At 31.3% G+C, this 14868-nt stretch overlaps 1 protein-coding gene across 1 annotated transcript in view; it reads right to left on the bottom strand.

Moving 5' to 3' along the window:
• The window catches only part of LOC139519466 (uncharacterized), an 84996-nt gene that overhangs the window by 57840 nt on the left and 12288 nt on the right, over positions 1-14868 (bottom strand). The window contains exons 7-14 of the mRNA XM_071311570.1: positions 13523-13587; positions 12161-12287; positions 9437-9529; positions 8446-8633; positions 4837-4950; positions 4217-4350; positions 2802-2934; positions 1942-2208 (exon numbers count right to left, since the gene is read on the bottom strand). Of these exons, the coding sequence (XP_071167671.1) occupies positions 1942-2208; positions 2802-2934; positions 4217-4350; positions 4837-4950; positions 8446-8633; positions 9437-9529; positions 12161-12287; positions 13523-13587 (1121 nt within the window). The remainder of the gene's footprint in view (positions 1-1941; positions 2209-2801; positions 2935-4216; positions 4351-4836; positions 4951-8445; positions 8634-9436; positions 9530-12160; positions 12288-13522; positions 13588-14868) is intronic.

Below are 14868 nucleotides of genomic sequence, written 5' to 3'. Positions count from 1 at the left end.
TTCGTGGCGGTTAGTTTTTATTGGTGGAGGAAGCCGGAGTGCCCGGGGAAAACCATCAACTTTCGATAGGTGCACCCTCACGAGGGGGGTTCAAACTCACAACCTGTGTTGACTGGCTAGTGATAACAGTATAGTCACTACTTAGACCACTCAGTCACTGAGGCCCCCATCATCATTTTATGAAAACATTACATCAGCATTTGAAAATATTACATTGTCATTTTATGAAAATATTACATCATCATAATATTGCATTGTCATTTTAGAATACAGCAATGTAACCAGTAATGAAAACAATACAAGATTTTTTTGGTTTTTTTTAGAACATATTACCTTACAAGATTATACTGAAAATTACATATGGACATATATGGGCGTTTTTCAATAAAAACGTAATTTCTTGTCCCAGCCACTTTAAAAAAAATGTGTTTGATCTTTGCAAGTAATTTTTTGTGCAGTCAGTACATTGAATTAGATATAACATTTTTAAGCAAAGAAACAGTTTATTTTTTAGAGGGATTGATAAGATATTGATTCCTGAATGGTCCAAAACAACCAAAATGGCATGTCCCTAGACCGCCTGTTCAACATTCATACTCTCAAATATCGTAAAAAAAAATGTAGAAATAAATATTAACTTTACTTAATATAAGTTCTTTAATAATTCAAAAGTATGTTTAGAGCCAACATATTTTAACAAACAGCTTTTAACATAGGATTTTTTATTTTAGAAGGTGTGTCCCTAACACAATATCCACTACGAAACGAAGTCATTAAAACTTGCTTATAAACAGTTTTATAAAATCAATGTAATTTTTTGTTTGCAAGAGATATAAACATTAGGGTCTTACAAAAGAAGTGATGCTTTTATAACGGCAATTAAACTGTTGGTAAGAAAAATTGAGCACATCAAATGGACCAGAGTGATACCGTATTTTTGTAAATGTCCACTACGAAACGGGTCAAATCTCCTTCAGTAACTGGTTTTAAAATTATGAAAAAAATATCAGTGTTCAGCTTAATAACGCTTTGATGAATACAGTCAGTCTTGTTACTATTGCAATATTGGGGTTGTGAGAAAAAAATAAAACATGTGAATACGTCCCCTACGAAACGGTCCCCTACGAAACAAGTTTGGGAGAAAAACGTTTCGTAGTGGACACTACCACTACCATGCGGTTTTTTTTTACTCTTTTTTCAAATATATTCGTGCAAAGCAAATAACAAAGGTTAGTTTCATGTAATTTTTATTATGTTTTTATTAACATAGAATAGGGTTGATATCAACTACGAAACTTTTTGTCCACTACGAAACGGTTTTGTCAACTACGAAACGCATCAAAATGTCCACTACGTAACATGAGTTGTACCTTCATATGTGAAGTACTGTCTAATCTTTATCGATAAAAAATGGTTCTCCAATTCAGAAAAAAATGAGATTTTTCTAGTATATAAAGTAAACAAACTGGAATGTCTATAGGAAACATTTAAAATTGCAAAAATATGTGTGTTTAGAAGCAGTTTCGTAGGGGACAAAAGTCCCCTACGAAACAGTACACAAATTATGAAAATAATATAATTTTAAAGAGTATTTAAGATTGCACTTTTTTGTTTACAAACAAGTCTATAATAGAGGTATTCAAAATAACTTTTGAAAATAAATTTTAGACTAGTTGATTTTCCATTTTATTTAGGTCTGAAAGGAACGCTTTTATTGAAAAACGCCCATATGACATAATATCAGAATTAGTTTCCAACCACTGTTTTCAGTGAAAATCAATTGACATAAAATCAGAACTTGTATCCATTGTCTGTTTTCTGTTTAATGCTTTCAGTTTAATACAATATGATACATTATTGCATAGCAATAAAATATTTCTCACAGAGTGTGATTTTAAACAACTTTGTAAATCTACTTTTTAAAATACATAAATATCTTACTCTTAGATGCCTCAGTTCAAAAAGCTTATCTAGTTCTCTGTACGGTCCTCCTGCTCGTGAGTTCATGTTGAATTTCATAGAATCTGAACTTGTGTTGAGAATTTCTATCAAGTGTCCAAGTCGTATTTTTGATTTCCCAAATGTTTTTTGCACCCAATCGGGTAACATTGAGTGATATGTATTCCCATGCCACGGAAAAATTGTTCTCAGTGATGTTATTGCCTTATTGAGAATTTTCAGTGTTGTTGAATTGCTCTTTCCACCAGACTAGAAAGAAAAATACAATAGACTATTATATAACAAGGAAACTTCTAACGTAACCACTTAAAATGTTTAATAATTGTGTCACTAAGCCAATGGTCAGAGAGCAAAAACTCAAATTTAGTGTCAATGAAAAAATTTGTATACCTTAAGATCAATGAGCATAAGTTCAGTTTACCATTAGGTAAACTTAAGATTTTGAAAACTACCAGGAAATAAAATGACAAACAAAGCAACATGATTTTACTGTTCTCATTTGAGTATTGTAAATCAACTTATTTTTCATGATTGGACAAATTAGGTGAATGCGTCAAATCAAAATCTTCTCTTATCATGCTTATATGCACTAAAAAAGTTAGAATATCTCACAACGAAATCTGCTGAAAAAAGTTAATTGTCATTACATTGCCAACAACAAAACATTCAGAATGAATATCATTCTGATGTACAACCTGCGTAAAAGGGACTTAGAAAGTATTGTTTACATGTGGCCCTTTATAGCTAATTGCTAGTAATAGGTATGTATCTGTGTGATTACTACACAGAATAATCTTAATGAGTGGGGAGGAGTGTAATGTTCGTTTCTGAATGTTCTTTACCATGTCAACATCCCAAACACATTTATAAGCACTGTCTTTGTTCTTTTGAATCTGATGTATACTCTCTATTAAATTCAGAGCTTTTACTAAGTTTTGTTGGTGTGGAAAAGTGAAGTCCATGTACAAATCAGCTCTGAAAAAGAAATAAGGGTAAATTAAAAGTTTTAATAGCACAATGGATAATTTTATTATGTCATGCTTTCAATCACTATTGGTCTTTATAACTGACCAATTGATAGGTGATTTACATCCTCTCTTGATTCATCACTAGGATCTAGTAAGAATTTTTATCAGACTTCTTTGTACTTTTTTTGTAGGTTCTTCGTTTCGTGTAGAATGAGGAAAAAAATGTATTTTTATGGATATTTGATTTTGTGGATTTGCCAAAGTCTACATACAATGATGTATAATCTACATACAATGATGTATACTACGTATACAATATTAATGATGTATACTTTGTTAGTCTACATACAATGATGTATACCAGGGGCGGATCCAGCCATTTTAAAAAGGGGGGGTTCCTAACCCAGGACAAAGGGGGGGTTCCAACTATATGTCCCCATTCAAATGCATTGATCGTCCACAAAAAAGGGGGGGTTCCAACCCCCGGAACCCCCCCTCTGGATCCGCGCCTGTATACTACAATATTAATGATGTATATTTTGTTAGTCTACATACAATGATGTATACTTTGTTAGTCTACATACAATGAAGTATACTTTGTTAGTCTACATACAATGATGTATACTTTGTTAGTCTACATACAATGAAGTATACTTTGTTAGTCTACATACAATGATGTATACTTTGTTGAACATTTGAATTTGTGTTTTCCCTTTACCAACAATATCTACAATAATTGGTACCACACTAATAATAATAAATCCACTGTATGCATCAACTTGAAACAATTTTCATCTTGTTATAATTGACTTAATATTAGGAGGCATAAAGGGCCTTTACCAAACTTACTCATGTTTGAGAAAAACATCAAGTATCATTGAAGACAAACTTTATACCACTAGGTCAAAGGTGATGAATGTCAAAATATTGATTTAATGTACAATTAAGCAAAACGACGGGTGCCACATGTGGAGCAGGATCTGCTTATCCTTCCGGAGCACCTGAGATCACCCCTAGTTTTTGGTGGGGTTCGTGTTGTTTATTTCATAGTTTTCTATGTTGTGTCATGTGTACTATTGTTTGTCTGTTTGTCTTTTTCATTTTTAGCCATGGCGTTGTCAGTATATTTTAGATTTCTGAGTTTGACTGTCCCTTTGGTATCTTTCGTCACTCTTTTAAACCTTACAAATTATTATTACAACATATGAACACTGTAATACTGTAATAAGTACTAAGGCAGTAACCTTCATGATCATTCAAAGAAACATATGTTATGTATGAAAACTTACAGAGGAGCTGTTTGTTCAGCACCGAACTTTTCACTCCATACAGCAAGGTTTGAGACTACTTCCCTTGTCATAGAAGCTGATGTCTTGCCACCAGTGTCCGATAAATCAGCTATCACAAATATACACTCAGGGTACTGAAATGTTATATATACACTCTCATGGCAATTGTTAGTTTTCACAAATATACTAAATACTATGATATCAAGCTTAAGTTTACCCATTTGCATACTTGTCAAGTTAATCAATGGTAATATAATGTCAAAACTTATCAAATTCATAAATTCTCGTTTCAATACTTAGTAGGAATCTTTTAGACCTAAAAAGATTAAATCTTGAATTTTTACCATGAGTTATAGCCTATAGGAAAAAGTTATTTTGTTTTTTTGTACATAAGATTTGTAGACAAGGGGTAACTTGTTCAGCCATTGTAAAGCAATTGTAAAGTTTGAAAAATTGTATCTTGAATTTTGTTTTCAGCTATCAAAATACATTTTAGCTGAAAGTTCTTATTGATTGTTGTCATAGTCCATCAAATTATTACTGCCTGGTTGAAAAAGTCAACCTACAAGAGCATATTATAAAACATATCTTTCTACATTCCAATAAGGTTATTACCTTACCTTGGATAGTAAATGAACAAGCTGATTGGTCAGCTTATTGACAGTTTCTGGATTGATGTTTGTGTAGGGCAGTATAACAATACATCCATTACTTAACACCAAGTTTTCTAAGCCCTGCAATATAATAAATATATATAGATATATATAGATAAAAATAAAGAAAATTTTCAAGGTATAGATAAAAGAAAATAAAATTTTCAACATGACATGAGCATTTGTCGGAAAGAAAGAGGTACATGTATAAGTAAAATATTGCTCAGAAAATTTGAAAAAATGCTCAATTATTTTAATTCTTTGAATCATATTGACAAACTAATGAAAAGAAAGATTATTATCATGTTATTTATCCTGTTAATTTGATAAAATGTTATAATAAACATACTGTAAACCAACCAATTTTTTATATTTCTTAACAAAGTAAGAGCAATTTATTTTGGCTTTTTTCTAACTTTCTTTAATCTGGTTTAATCGTAATAATACACAACTTCAAAAATTTGAAGATGGCCATTTCTTCATTGATTGATAACCATGTAACAATAAGTTATCAAATCAGAGAGTTGGACAGATTGATGACAGATCTTTGAAAGCAAAGTGTGGACATACAATCTGAATTTTATTTGAATTTTATTTAAATTTTATCTGAATTTTATCTAAATTTTGTCTGAATTTTATCTGAATTTTATCTGAATTTTATCAGATTGAGATATAGTCAAGCGCTAAATGTCAATTTTTCATCGCCTTATTTGTCAATGAGCCTTAATTTTTATCATCAATTGTCAATGAGCATTTTGTAGCTACCATTTGCATCAAATTGAGTAAAATGTTTATCATTAACGTTATTTTAACAAATATTTAACCATCATTCGTCATATTGGGTACCCCCTTCATATGCTCATTTCAAGCTGGACTTTCTTATTCAAAAGCTGTCTATTGATGAAGACCATAAGTTGAACAGAAGATGTCTTTGTTCCAGTTCTAGGGTTTATACCCGGAAATTGAGGTACCCTCATGATGAATAACGGTAACAATTCTTGCCGAATGACGTTAATGGTAATTTTTGTTGAATGACGATAGAATGTAAACTTACTTTCAGAAGATAAAAGAATCAACTAATTTTGATGAGTCGCATTATTTTTTTCTCCAAAAAACAACAGTATAGATAATTATTTATTGCAAACCCTATCATAGTTTTCCACAGATTCACCTGCAAGTTACCTGTCCATTTAAACTTTTGTAAGTTCTATTGTCCCATCTAACAAATACAATAGCTATTGTTCTCTGTTTTGTTTATTCAATGGGACCTTTAAATTTCTTGCAAGTTACATCCCAGCTCTTTTGTTCTAACAGGGGTGATCAGAGCCAGATCACCCCTACCAGATCACCCCAGTTTGAGTTTCTTTGTTATGCATGCTTTCCTTTGTTCTGTAACATTTTGGCGGGAATGTCAAATCCACTACAAAACTTATAATTAATTATACGGAAAAGACTATCTATCAAAATTCACTTAGAAAAAATCAAATTAATTGTTCAATTTGATTTTACACTTTTTCAAAAGTGGGAAGAGTTGGTAAACAAGAGTGGGGCGATTTTTTTATCAAGTGGCGATATAGTGTAGGCCGATTGGCAAGTGGGGCGAGTTGACATTGTTTGATATCTCCTCATCGTGTTCGGGGGTCATAAAGGGTATACATCATATAGTAATATTTAAGTATATTATAATGGTTGTGTGGCGTTCTAAACTCGATTTTATGAATTGTAGAAGGTTTTTCGTCTAATCTTAAACAGCTGGGATGTAAAATAGTTCTCCCATTTGGACTTGGTGTGTCAGTGTTAGATCACCCTCTGGCCTCCGGCCATCGGGGTGATCTTACACTGCAGGGTTTCCCCTGGGTCAATTATTTTTTTCGCCACCTCTTTCGCCAAAAAAATATATTTTTCGCCACTTTATTATTTTTTTCGCCAAGTAATTTTTCTTTTAAAATTTTCCTTTTTTTCCAGCCCCCCCCCCCCCCCCCCCCCCAAACAAGAAGTGGTTTTTACAACAAAACAAAACATTTTATCACTTGAAATTTATCCCTCGTGTTAGGTGTAGTCATTACATTGAAGGGTTACTCTCATGCCAACCTAACCTTTTGAATAGATTTCTTCATAACGACAGTTTTCTTTTCTAGACCATCGTAAATAAGTTAAACTATGCTTGAAACACGTGTGTCACTGAAACGACTTTAACGTACCCACTCAAATCAATCATCTATATCAAAGTTAAATGATAAAGTTTTAAATCAGAGGCCTTTCTTGCTTTTGAAGATTTTTCTTCATAACAACAGTTTTCTTTTCTGGACTATCATTAAAAGAAGGATCGAGAGGAAGCGTCAAAATTTTGCTTCAAACTCGTGCGTTGAAAGTGGTAAAATCCCTTTTGTGACATGTGACAGACACCATTTAACCATATCATTTTGTCATATAATACAATCAACACCTTTATTAATTAGTCCTTTGATGTTGATAGCTATAAATGCAATCAGCTGATTATTGATTTTCTGTCAAAATCTTAACGAGTTCAAGGTGAATTCCGAGTATTGTCTGATCGGGTAAATTCCGAGAAACTCGAAAAAAAGTAAATAAACAAGATGGCTGAAAATAAATCGTTATATATATTTCTTTCGCCAAATTCTTTCGCCAATGACGAATTTTAATCGCCACAATTATTATTTTTTCGCAAATTGCGAAAATGGCGACCGCCAGCGGAAACCCTGTTACACTGACACACCAAGTCCTTGTGGGATAAATATTAAAGAAATCTATCACTCACTGATTAATTTACCTGAACAAAAATTTGAACTGTCAATGATGGAAATAAATGTACAAATAAGTAATTATAAAACTGCATGTGATGTTGTATTTATTCAATCAATAACACATTTTCAATTTTTTTGATATAAACACTGATTTAAAAATTAAAAGTTGATTTCTGATCAAATTTCAACATTTTACCTGTTAAAATTTGCTTTATTTTAGTCTGTTCACTACAAGATAATGTTTAAATAAAGGTCTTCATAAATGTATTCTTTATAACTGGACAACCAGAAAAAACATGCAAATTCTTTGAAACTTAATTTTGCATGCAGTAGTTAAAAAATAAACTTTTCATAATTTAATCAGTGCTTATATTGAACGGATTGAAATATTTTATTGAAATTGAATAAATACTGTATCACATGCAGTTTATGTGAAGTTTATACATGTACATTGTATTTCAATCAACAAAGAAGATATTTTTTTGGTCAAGCAAATTAATCAATGAGTGATAGATTTCTCCTAGATGAAATTTAAATGTCCAAGTGAATAAACTACACAGAGAACAATAGCCATTGTATTGATTCAATGGGACAGGTAAACTTGGAAAAGTTTAAATACCTTGGTCAAGAGCAGATGACTCTGTGGTAAACTTTAATTTGGTTCGCAATAAGACCTATGACAAATCATGGTAAGTTTTAACCAATTTGATCCTAACCATAGTCAAAAATTACCGTTTGATGGCAGAGAGTACAGGACATTCCTACCCTCATATCTCTACTGTCATTTTAATACTTTTAATTTCTTACTTACCATTCCAATTTCCACTTCATATATGTTATATACATAGGGATCCTGAGGATCCACTCTGTAATCCTTGTAGATATTAAGGTACCTTTCTGTCAGTGGTTTTTTAGTTACTATCTCATAGAAACTATGATGACAGTTTTTATCTTTCAATACCACAATCTTATATACAGGTAAATCCTTCAAAGGGGTCTCTGAAAACATAAAAAGGAACATAGTATAACCAACATTTGTAATATTCCCTATTTAAGGTAACCCGACAAAAATTAAAATGAAAATAAAATTTTTAAAAAATCAAAATATGAATAAATTGCTTACACAGAAATATGTCTGGCCTTTTTGTAATTTTGATAGTATGACATGTATGATGCAAATATTGAAACAAAATGGCAATATTTAAAGATGTAAACTATGCAAAATATTCATGTTAATAAACCATGATTTATGGTGCGAACAAAATAACCCAATGGAAATGAGAAATCCCAATGCTTATAAAAGTACATACCAAATACAATTGACTTATCATAAGTAGTTCCCTTTATAAGAACTCTACAACACAAACTTTAATTTGTAAACCATGTCAATGAACCATGCTGAGGGGTCAGGCCACATAACTGCCATGGAAAAGGGACTTCCAAATTCTCATACAACTGCATACAAAATCATATATCATTGACTTGACATTGCAGTTCCTCTAAAACTGATCTTATTACAGACATGTAAACAATGCAAAATATTCAAAGTTAATAGACAAAGACCGAAGAGACAGACACAAATAATTTCCCTGTAAATAAGATGTGTTATATACATGTAGAGCTAATGCTTTTAGATACCAAATACCATTTACGTAATTACTATTCACAAACTAATACATTGTTGACATCTTCTTATGTGTATATTAAAATAACTTGTTAGTTTTCTACAGTGAATACAAACATGAATAAATACATTTCAATTTTGATTTATGGATATTTTGGCATTGAGTCAGAGACTTTACCTGTCAATGCGGTCCTTCTCTTTGTTCTGTAGATTTCGGTAGCTGGTGATATCAGTGGACAACCAATTGCTCCAATATTGGTTACCATATTACCTATAATGATAAGTTGGAATCCTAAAGTTTCAATAAGAAAAAAAAAATCTAAAATAAAAAACTTTTAAAACAACATACTGTGGATTCATTATTATTCATGGGATATCAATTTTTGTGGATTTCGGGGCAAAGATGAACCACAAATGTTTGAATTTTCAACGAAATACAAGTTTTCTATATGCTTGCATGCAGAATTTTGGCAAAACCATGAAATAAATTTTCCATGAACATACAATTTTTTCTCAATCCACGAAAATAAATGAATCCACAGTACATCGTTGTTTTCTCACATTTTTGCATATAAAACACACACTCTCAACTGTTTACTCATGCATATATTTTTGTGTTTTATTGTAATGATACAAAAATTTAATTTTTTAAATTTCTTTTCATTTCTAATTTTTTTTTTGTCAATCATTAATTATATCAATTTCATTCACTTCACAATTGGCATTTTTAAATTGGGAAAATGTTCAGTGTTTTGAAAAGGTCATTCCCTGGACCAACAGATTTACCTTAAGGTAGATAGGGTGTCTTCCTCCATTTTGGATTTTGAAATACTAGAAAATAAGAGTCTAGATCAAGGGTCCGGAAACGGTCATATGTGCCAGTCTTGACCTAAACTGGAAGTATTTTGTCCTAAATGAGTAATTGGGATTTAGGACAAATTTTATTTTTTTACAGAAACAATTTCGGTCATTTAATGTCATTTCGTTGAGATCAAGTTTCTAACATTGTCTAAATCGTCATTTTGAACTTATTTTTTGTTTGTTATCCTTTTCCTTTTATAAAACTGACACTCCAGTAAAGTGTTATAATCCTGAGGGCCCTCCTAATAACTATAGTAATGCCTCGGGGAAATATTGGCTAATGATCGCTAATCTCTTTACCTGTGTTTTTAATTAAATGTTCTATTGATCACAAGCTCAAAACTAATATTTTAAAGAAATTAAAAGTTCATAACAACTGTCTGCATTATTTAATTACTTTTCTCAGCTTCGACAATTGTCAATTCTGATTTAAAATTAAATTAAAATTAAATTAATTTACGTAAACAAAATATTGTTTCACTACAAACACACGTGCTTTGTTTACTAATACGCATGCTTGAATTGCTCTTCCGAAAATTAGACACTAAATCGTAAATTCAAAATGATTTCATGCTAAATTAAACAAGTTCAACTATTATAATTAATATTCAAACACTATTAAAGGTAAAACAGTTAAAAAGCCGACGATTTCCTGTGAATTTGATAAACAAAACTAATCCCGAAAATGAGTCCGGAATTGGTCGTTTTACTATTGTCGTAAAACATCCGGTTATAATTTTGTCTTCAAAATGGAAAGAAACGTAAGCGAAGTTTGAGAAATTTATCGTTTTGAGTCATTAAAATCATTTCATTTTTAAACTGTTGCCTTCCTTTTATTGCTCAAGATCGATGTTAAGGAAAATGGTAGGGAAATTTCTCAAGTAAATGCGATGCAACAGTTAAACAAATTCGTTGATGCTACGAGTATGACTGTATGAGCATACACGCAATCTTTGTTTGAAAAAGGGCACCAACTTTCAAGTTATCCGAAAATGACTGAAATTAGGTGAAAAAATTTCCGGATCCTTGGTCTAGATCTTTGATGAAATGTGCAAATTTTTATAGTAGTAGGTAATTCATGTGTAAAAATTTCCTTCATGATATAGAAAATGCCATGTTTGATCATATTTATGATTGTATTTCACAAAAATAAGAATTCTTTTGTTTGATAATTTTTTTTCCAACTTTGTCAAATAAGGGGAGGCAACTCAAATGCAAGGGCAGATAATTCAGATAGTGTTACTTTTACAATAGAATGTGTTAGAAATTTACCCATTTTTACACGTAGCAAGAAAACGAGTCCGGTGACCCCATTTTTTCCTTATCTTATCTGAAAGCATAATATTGGAGCTATCTTCTCATATTTTATCTCAAAATTCTATGGAGTGGTTGTATTGTGAAAATAAGTCCGGTAAACCATTCTTTTTATTTATGTTTTTAAACAAGCAGGATAAGAACTACATTTTGGCAAATTATTAAAAGATTCTATGGATTATAATTTAGACACCCCATCTACCTTGAGAGGAAGAGGTTACAAATGTACTGCCAGAATGTTCAATAAAGAAGTTCAACATCAATCAAAACTGGAGTTGGAAGGTACTTTTTGCATGGCCATCATCCATTCATTTGCATTTTACTTTGAACAAATAACCAACAATTTGAACTTTGTGACCTTCCCTCACCCATACAAATATTATTCAAAGGTGATTCAACCCAAAATATATTTTTTCCTGGAATAGCCCTAAGACAATAAATAATTCCAATGCACTAACAATACAGTAAAACTAAATACTGTGTAGCATTTAATTTATGCAGTGTGTAAATTTTCACTTATTTTTGCAGATAGAACAAAACCGCAAAAATAAATTTGGCCAATGTAAAAGTGCACATGCATCAATATTGATAAAAGTTTTGAATCTGTAAAAATAATAACCGCCAATATATTTTGTGAACCTTATTCAGTGAAAATTGCTAAATTTTACTCCTGCGAAAATAACCTGCTATTTGGTATAACCCATAGGGTATTAAAAAAGTTCCTTACACATTTTGCCAGGAATCATAGATAATCCTGTACTGGTCATGTCCAAATATTCAATAACATTCCAAGACGGATCAAGCAAGTAATGGAGTGTTCTTTCTGTTATGTTCTCACAGCCTTTCATATATACCTATTAATCAAAGATTGAGTTCATATAAAATAAATATTCACAATTTCTTTAATAATGTATAACTTCATTTCTCTAATTCTTGCTAGATTTATCCCTTTCCTGACCTGTTGATTATTTTTATCTAATCTATGTGTGGTTTGTTTGATTTTAGTTCTTCATTGGTCAAAATTCGATTATGACGTCAAATTTTTTTCCTTTCCTCTGAAATTCCTATTGCGAAGTCTTCCTAGTTTTTGAAAAAAGACTACCATGTCTTTTGACTTCACAAAGCAACACATCTTTGTGCAGGTCATTCAAAAAGAAGGATGAAGATTGTCTGCATATCGTCTAAACTGCATCCTAAGAGAAACATATTCCACCACCAAATCTTGTGCAATACTATATTTATCCACTCTCGACATTTAAATTTTGAGACCTCACATTTTAAATTAAAAAGTTTAACTGTCTCGAATGGATAAATATTGTATCACACTTGATGCAGTGGTAGAATCTATATTTACTTAATTCATAATAAAGGGAAGAGTATGCATTTTTGCACAATACATTGTGAATAAAAATGAATTTCATGCACAAAAACATGGTTTTGGATATTTGACAACAATAACAGATTATTTTTGGGTTTCTGGCTAATCAATGTTTACCTCACATTTTCTTTCATTCATTTTTCATATATACCCAGTAATAATGACCGATTAGCCACTTTGAATTGGTAAAGCTGTTCAGCAATAGTTTTTCATTATCTTCATACACTGTTGACACAGATATGTCTTGCCTGTCAGCATAAATTCAGAAAAAGACAATCTGATGGATAGCAACATTGCTAATCAATAACTAAAGTTGTTACTGGACCATGATTTAGTTTACAGGGCCAAGAAATGGTCAACAAACTGCAATGTACAGACAGTAATGTAACTTTAAAGCAAATACTGTTTTTATACTAATCTCTATTGTAATTAGCTCACAGAAAACTTAACATTGAAAATTTCTAATTAATTTAAATTCACTGGACCATTTACTAGGAGAATAGTCTTAAAACAGATATGAACTGATCATAATGATGCAACTTCATACAAAATATCCTTGATCTATCACAACAAATTAATGGGTTTTTTTTTAAACTAACATAAGCAGTAAACTTAACAAATGTCGACCACAATGACATAGCAGCAAAAGCAATACCTATCTCGCTCTTTTGACTTTCTTCGCTGGCAAAACAAAAATCATTAAAAGCTCACCTCACTTAGATATGGGTACTGTTGTACACACCATTTTATTCCGGAATCAGTTACATAGGGACATCCTGAAATAATAAAAATGTTAAAATAATAAATATATTTGTCCTTTTTAAGTTTATAAGCTCTTCATATTTTAAGTGAGTTTTGAATTTTCAAATAATTTGGCCTTGAGTATTACTGAAGGGCAGCAGTCCTTTTGCGCCAATTACTGTTTTTCAGGGGTATCATTTGCGTTAAATTTTGTTTTCCAAATGTATCAATTGCGCCAATATTTGGAACTCATTTGCGCCAATTTACCTGTACACATACAAATGTATCTATCATAAATATTAGTGATTAAAATTTATTCTTATTTTGGCTTAAAAGGTATCAAATGTTTGGAGATATTTCATCATGAAGATGGGCATCTGGAGAGAAATGACTCGAATTGCAATAGACAGTCCATGTACAGAGAGGGAAAAAAATTATTGCCTTGCTGAATATTTAATTCAATATTTGTTAAAAGAGAATAAGATAGAAGCTTTGATGATTATGTTTTAGCCACATATGTTGATGACACAGTGCTTTGTTCCCATCATCTGTATGGGCTGAAACTCTATCTACAGCAAGATGTACCAGTAATGAAGCAGAAGCATTCCATAGGAATTATTATGAACTGTGTTATGCATTTAATCCTTTGATGTTTGTCTTTTTGGACGATTAAGTGAAGTTACAAGCTACTTCATACATTAAATTGGGAAGTAACCATTCAACAGCAGTAAGAAGAAAGTATTTTTCAGAAAAGGAAACATTTGCTGTGTAAACTGCCCGTTCCAAGTCCGAATAAAGCAGGTGAGAAGTAATTTTTCTTCTAATTGGCGCAATCATATGTTTTATTTTTGGCGCAAATGATACCATGTAATTTTAAAACATGTGGGGCAAACATAGCATTGGAGAAAAAAAGTTGTGGTGCAAAAGGACGCATTTTTGGCGCAAACGGATCTCTCCCCACTGAAGAGGCATTAATTGTTGAAACAGGCATCTGTTGTAGAAAAAGTGGTCCTGTTAACTTATCTAATCAAAGTATGATACTGTCAATTTTTAAAATCTAAGCACATTCCGCATCCAACAGAAAGTCTACATCTTTTTATTATGTAATAAAAGAGATTCCTCAATGAATGGCAATGTAATTGCAATGTAATTAATTACAATTGAAAATGTATGTTATTGTGATGTAATTAATTACATTTATTAATCAATGTAATTGAAATGTATAGTTAATTACATTTAAAAATCAATGCAATTGAAATGTATTTTATTACTTTAGCATAAAATTAACCCCTGGTCTGTCCATAATAATTCATATT

This window comes from Mytilus edulis, chromosome 4 (genome assembly GCF_963676685.1).
Source record: "Mytilus edulis chromosome 4, xbMytEdul2.2, whole genome shotgun sequence".
Lineage (NCBI taxonomy): Eukaryota > Metazoa > Mollusca > Bivalvia > Mytilida > Mytilidae > Mytilus > Mytilus edulis.
Note: the sequence above shows the minus strand (reverse complement) of the source record. Positions and strands in the feature narration are given on the sequence as shown.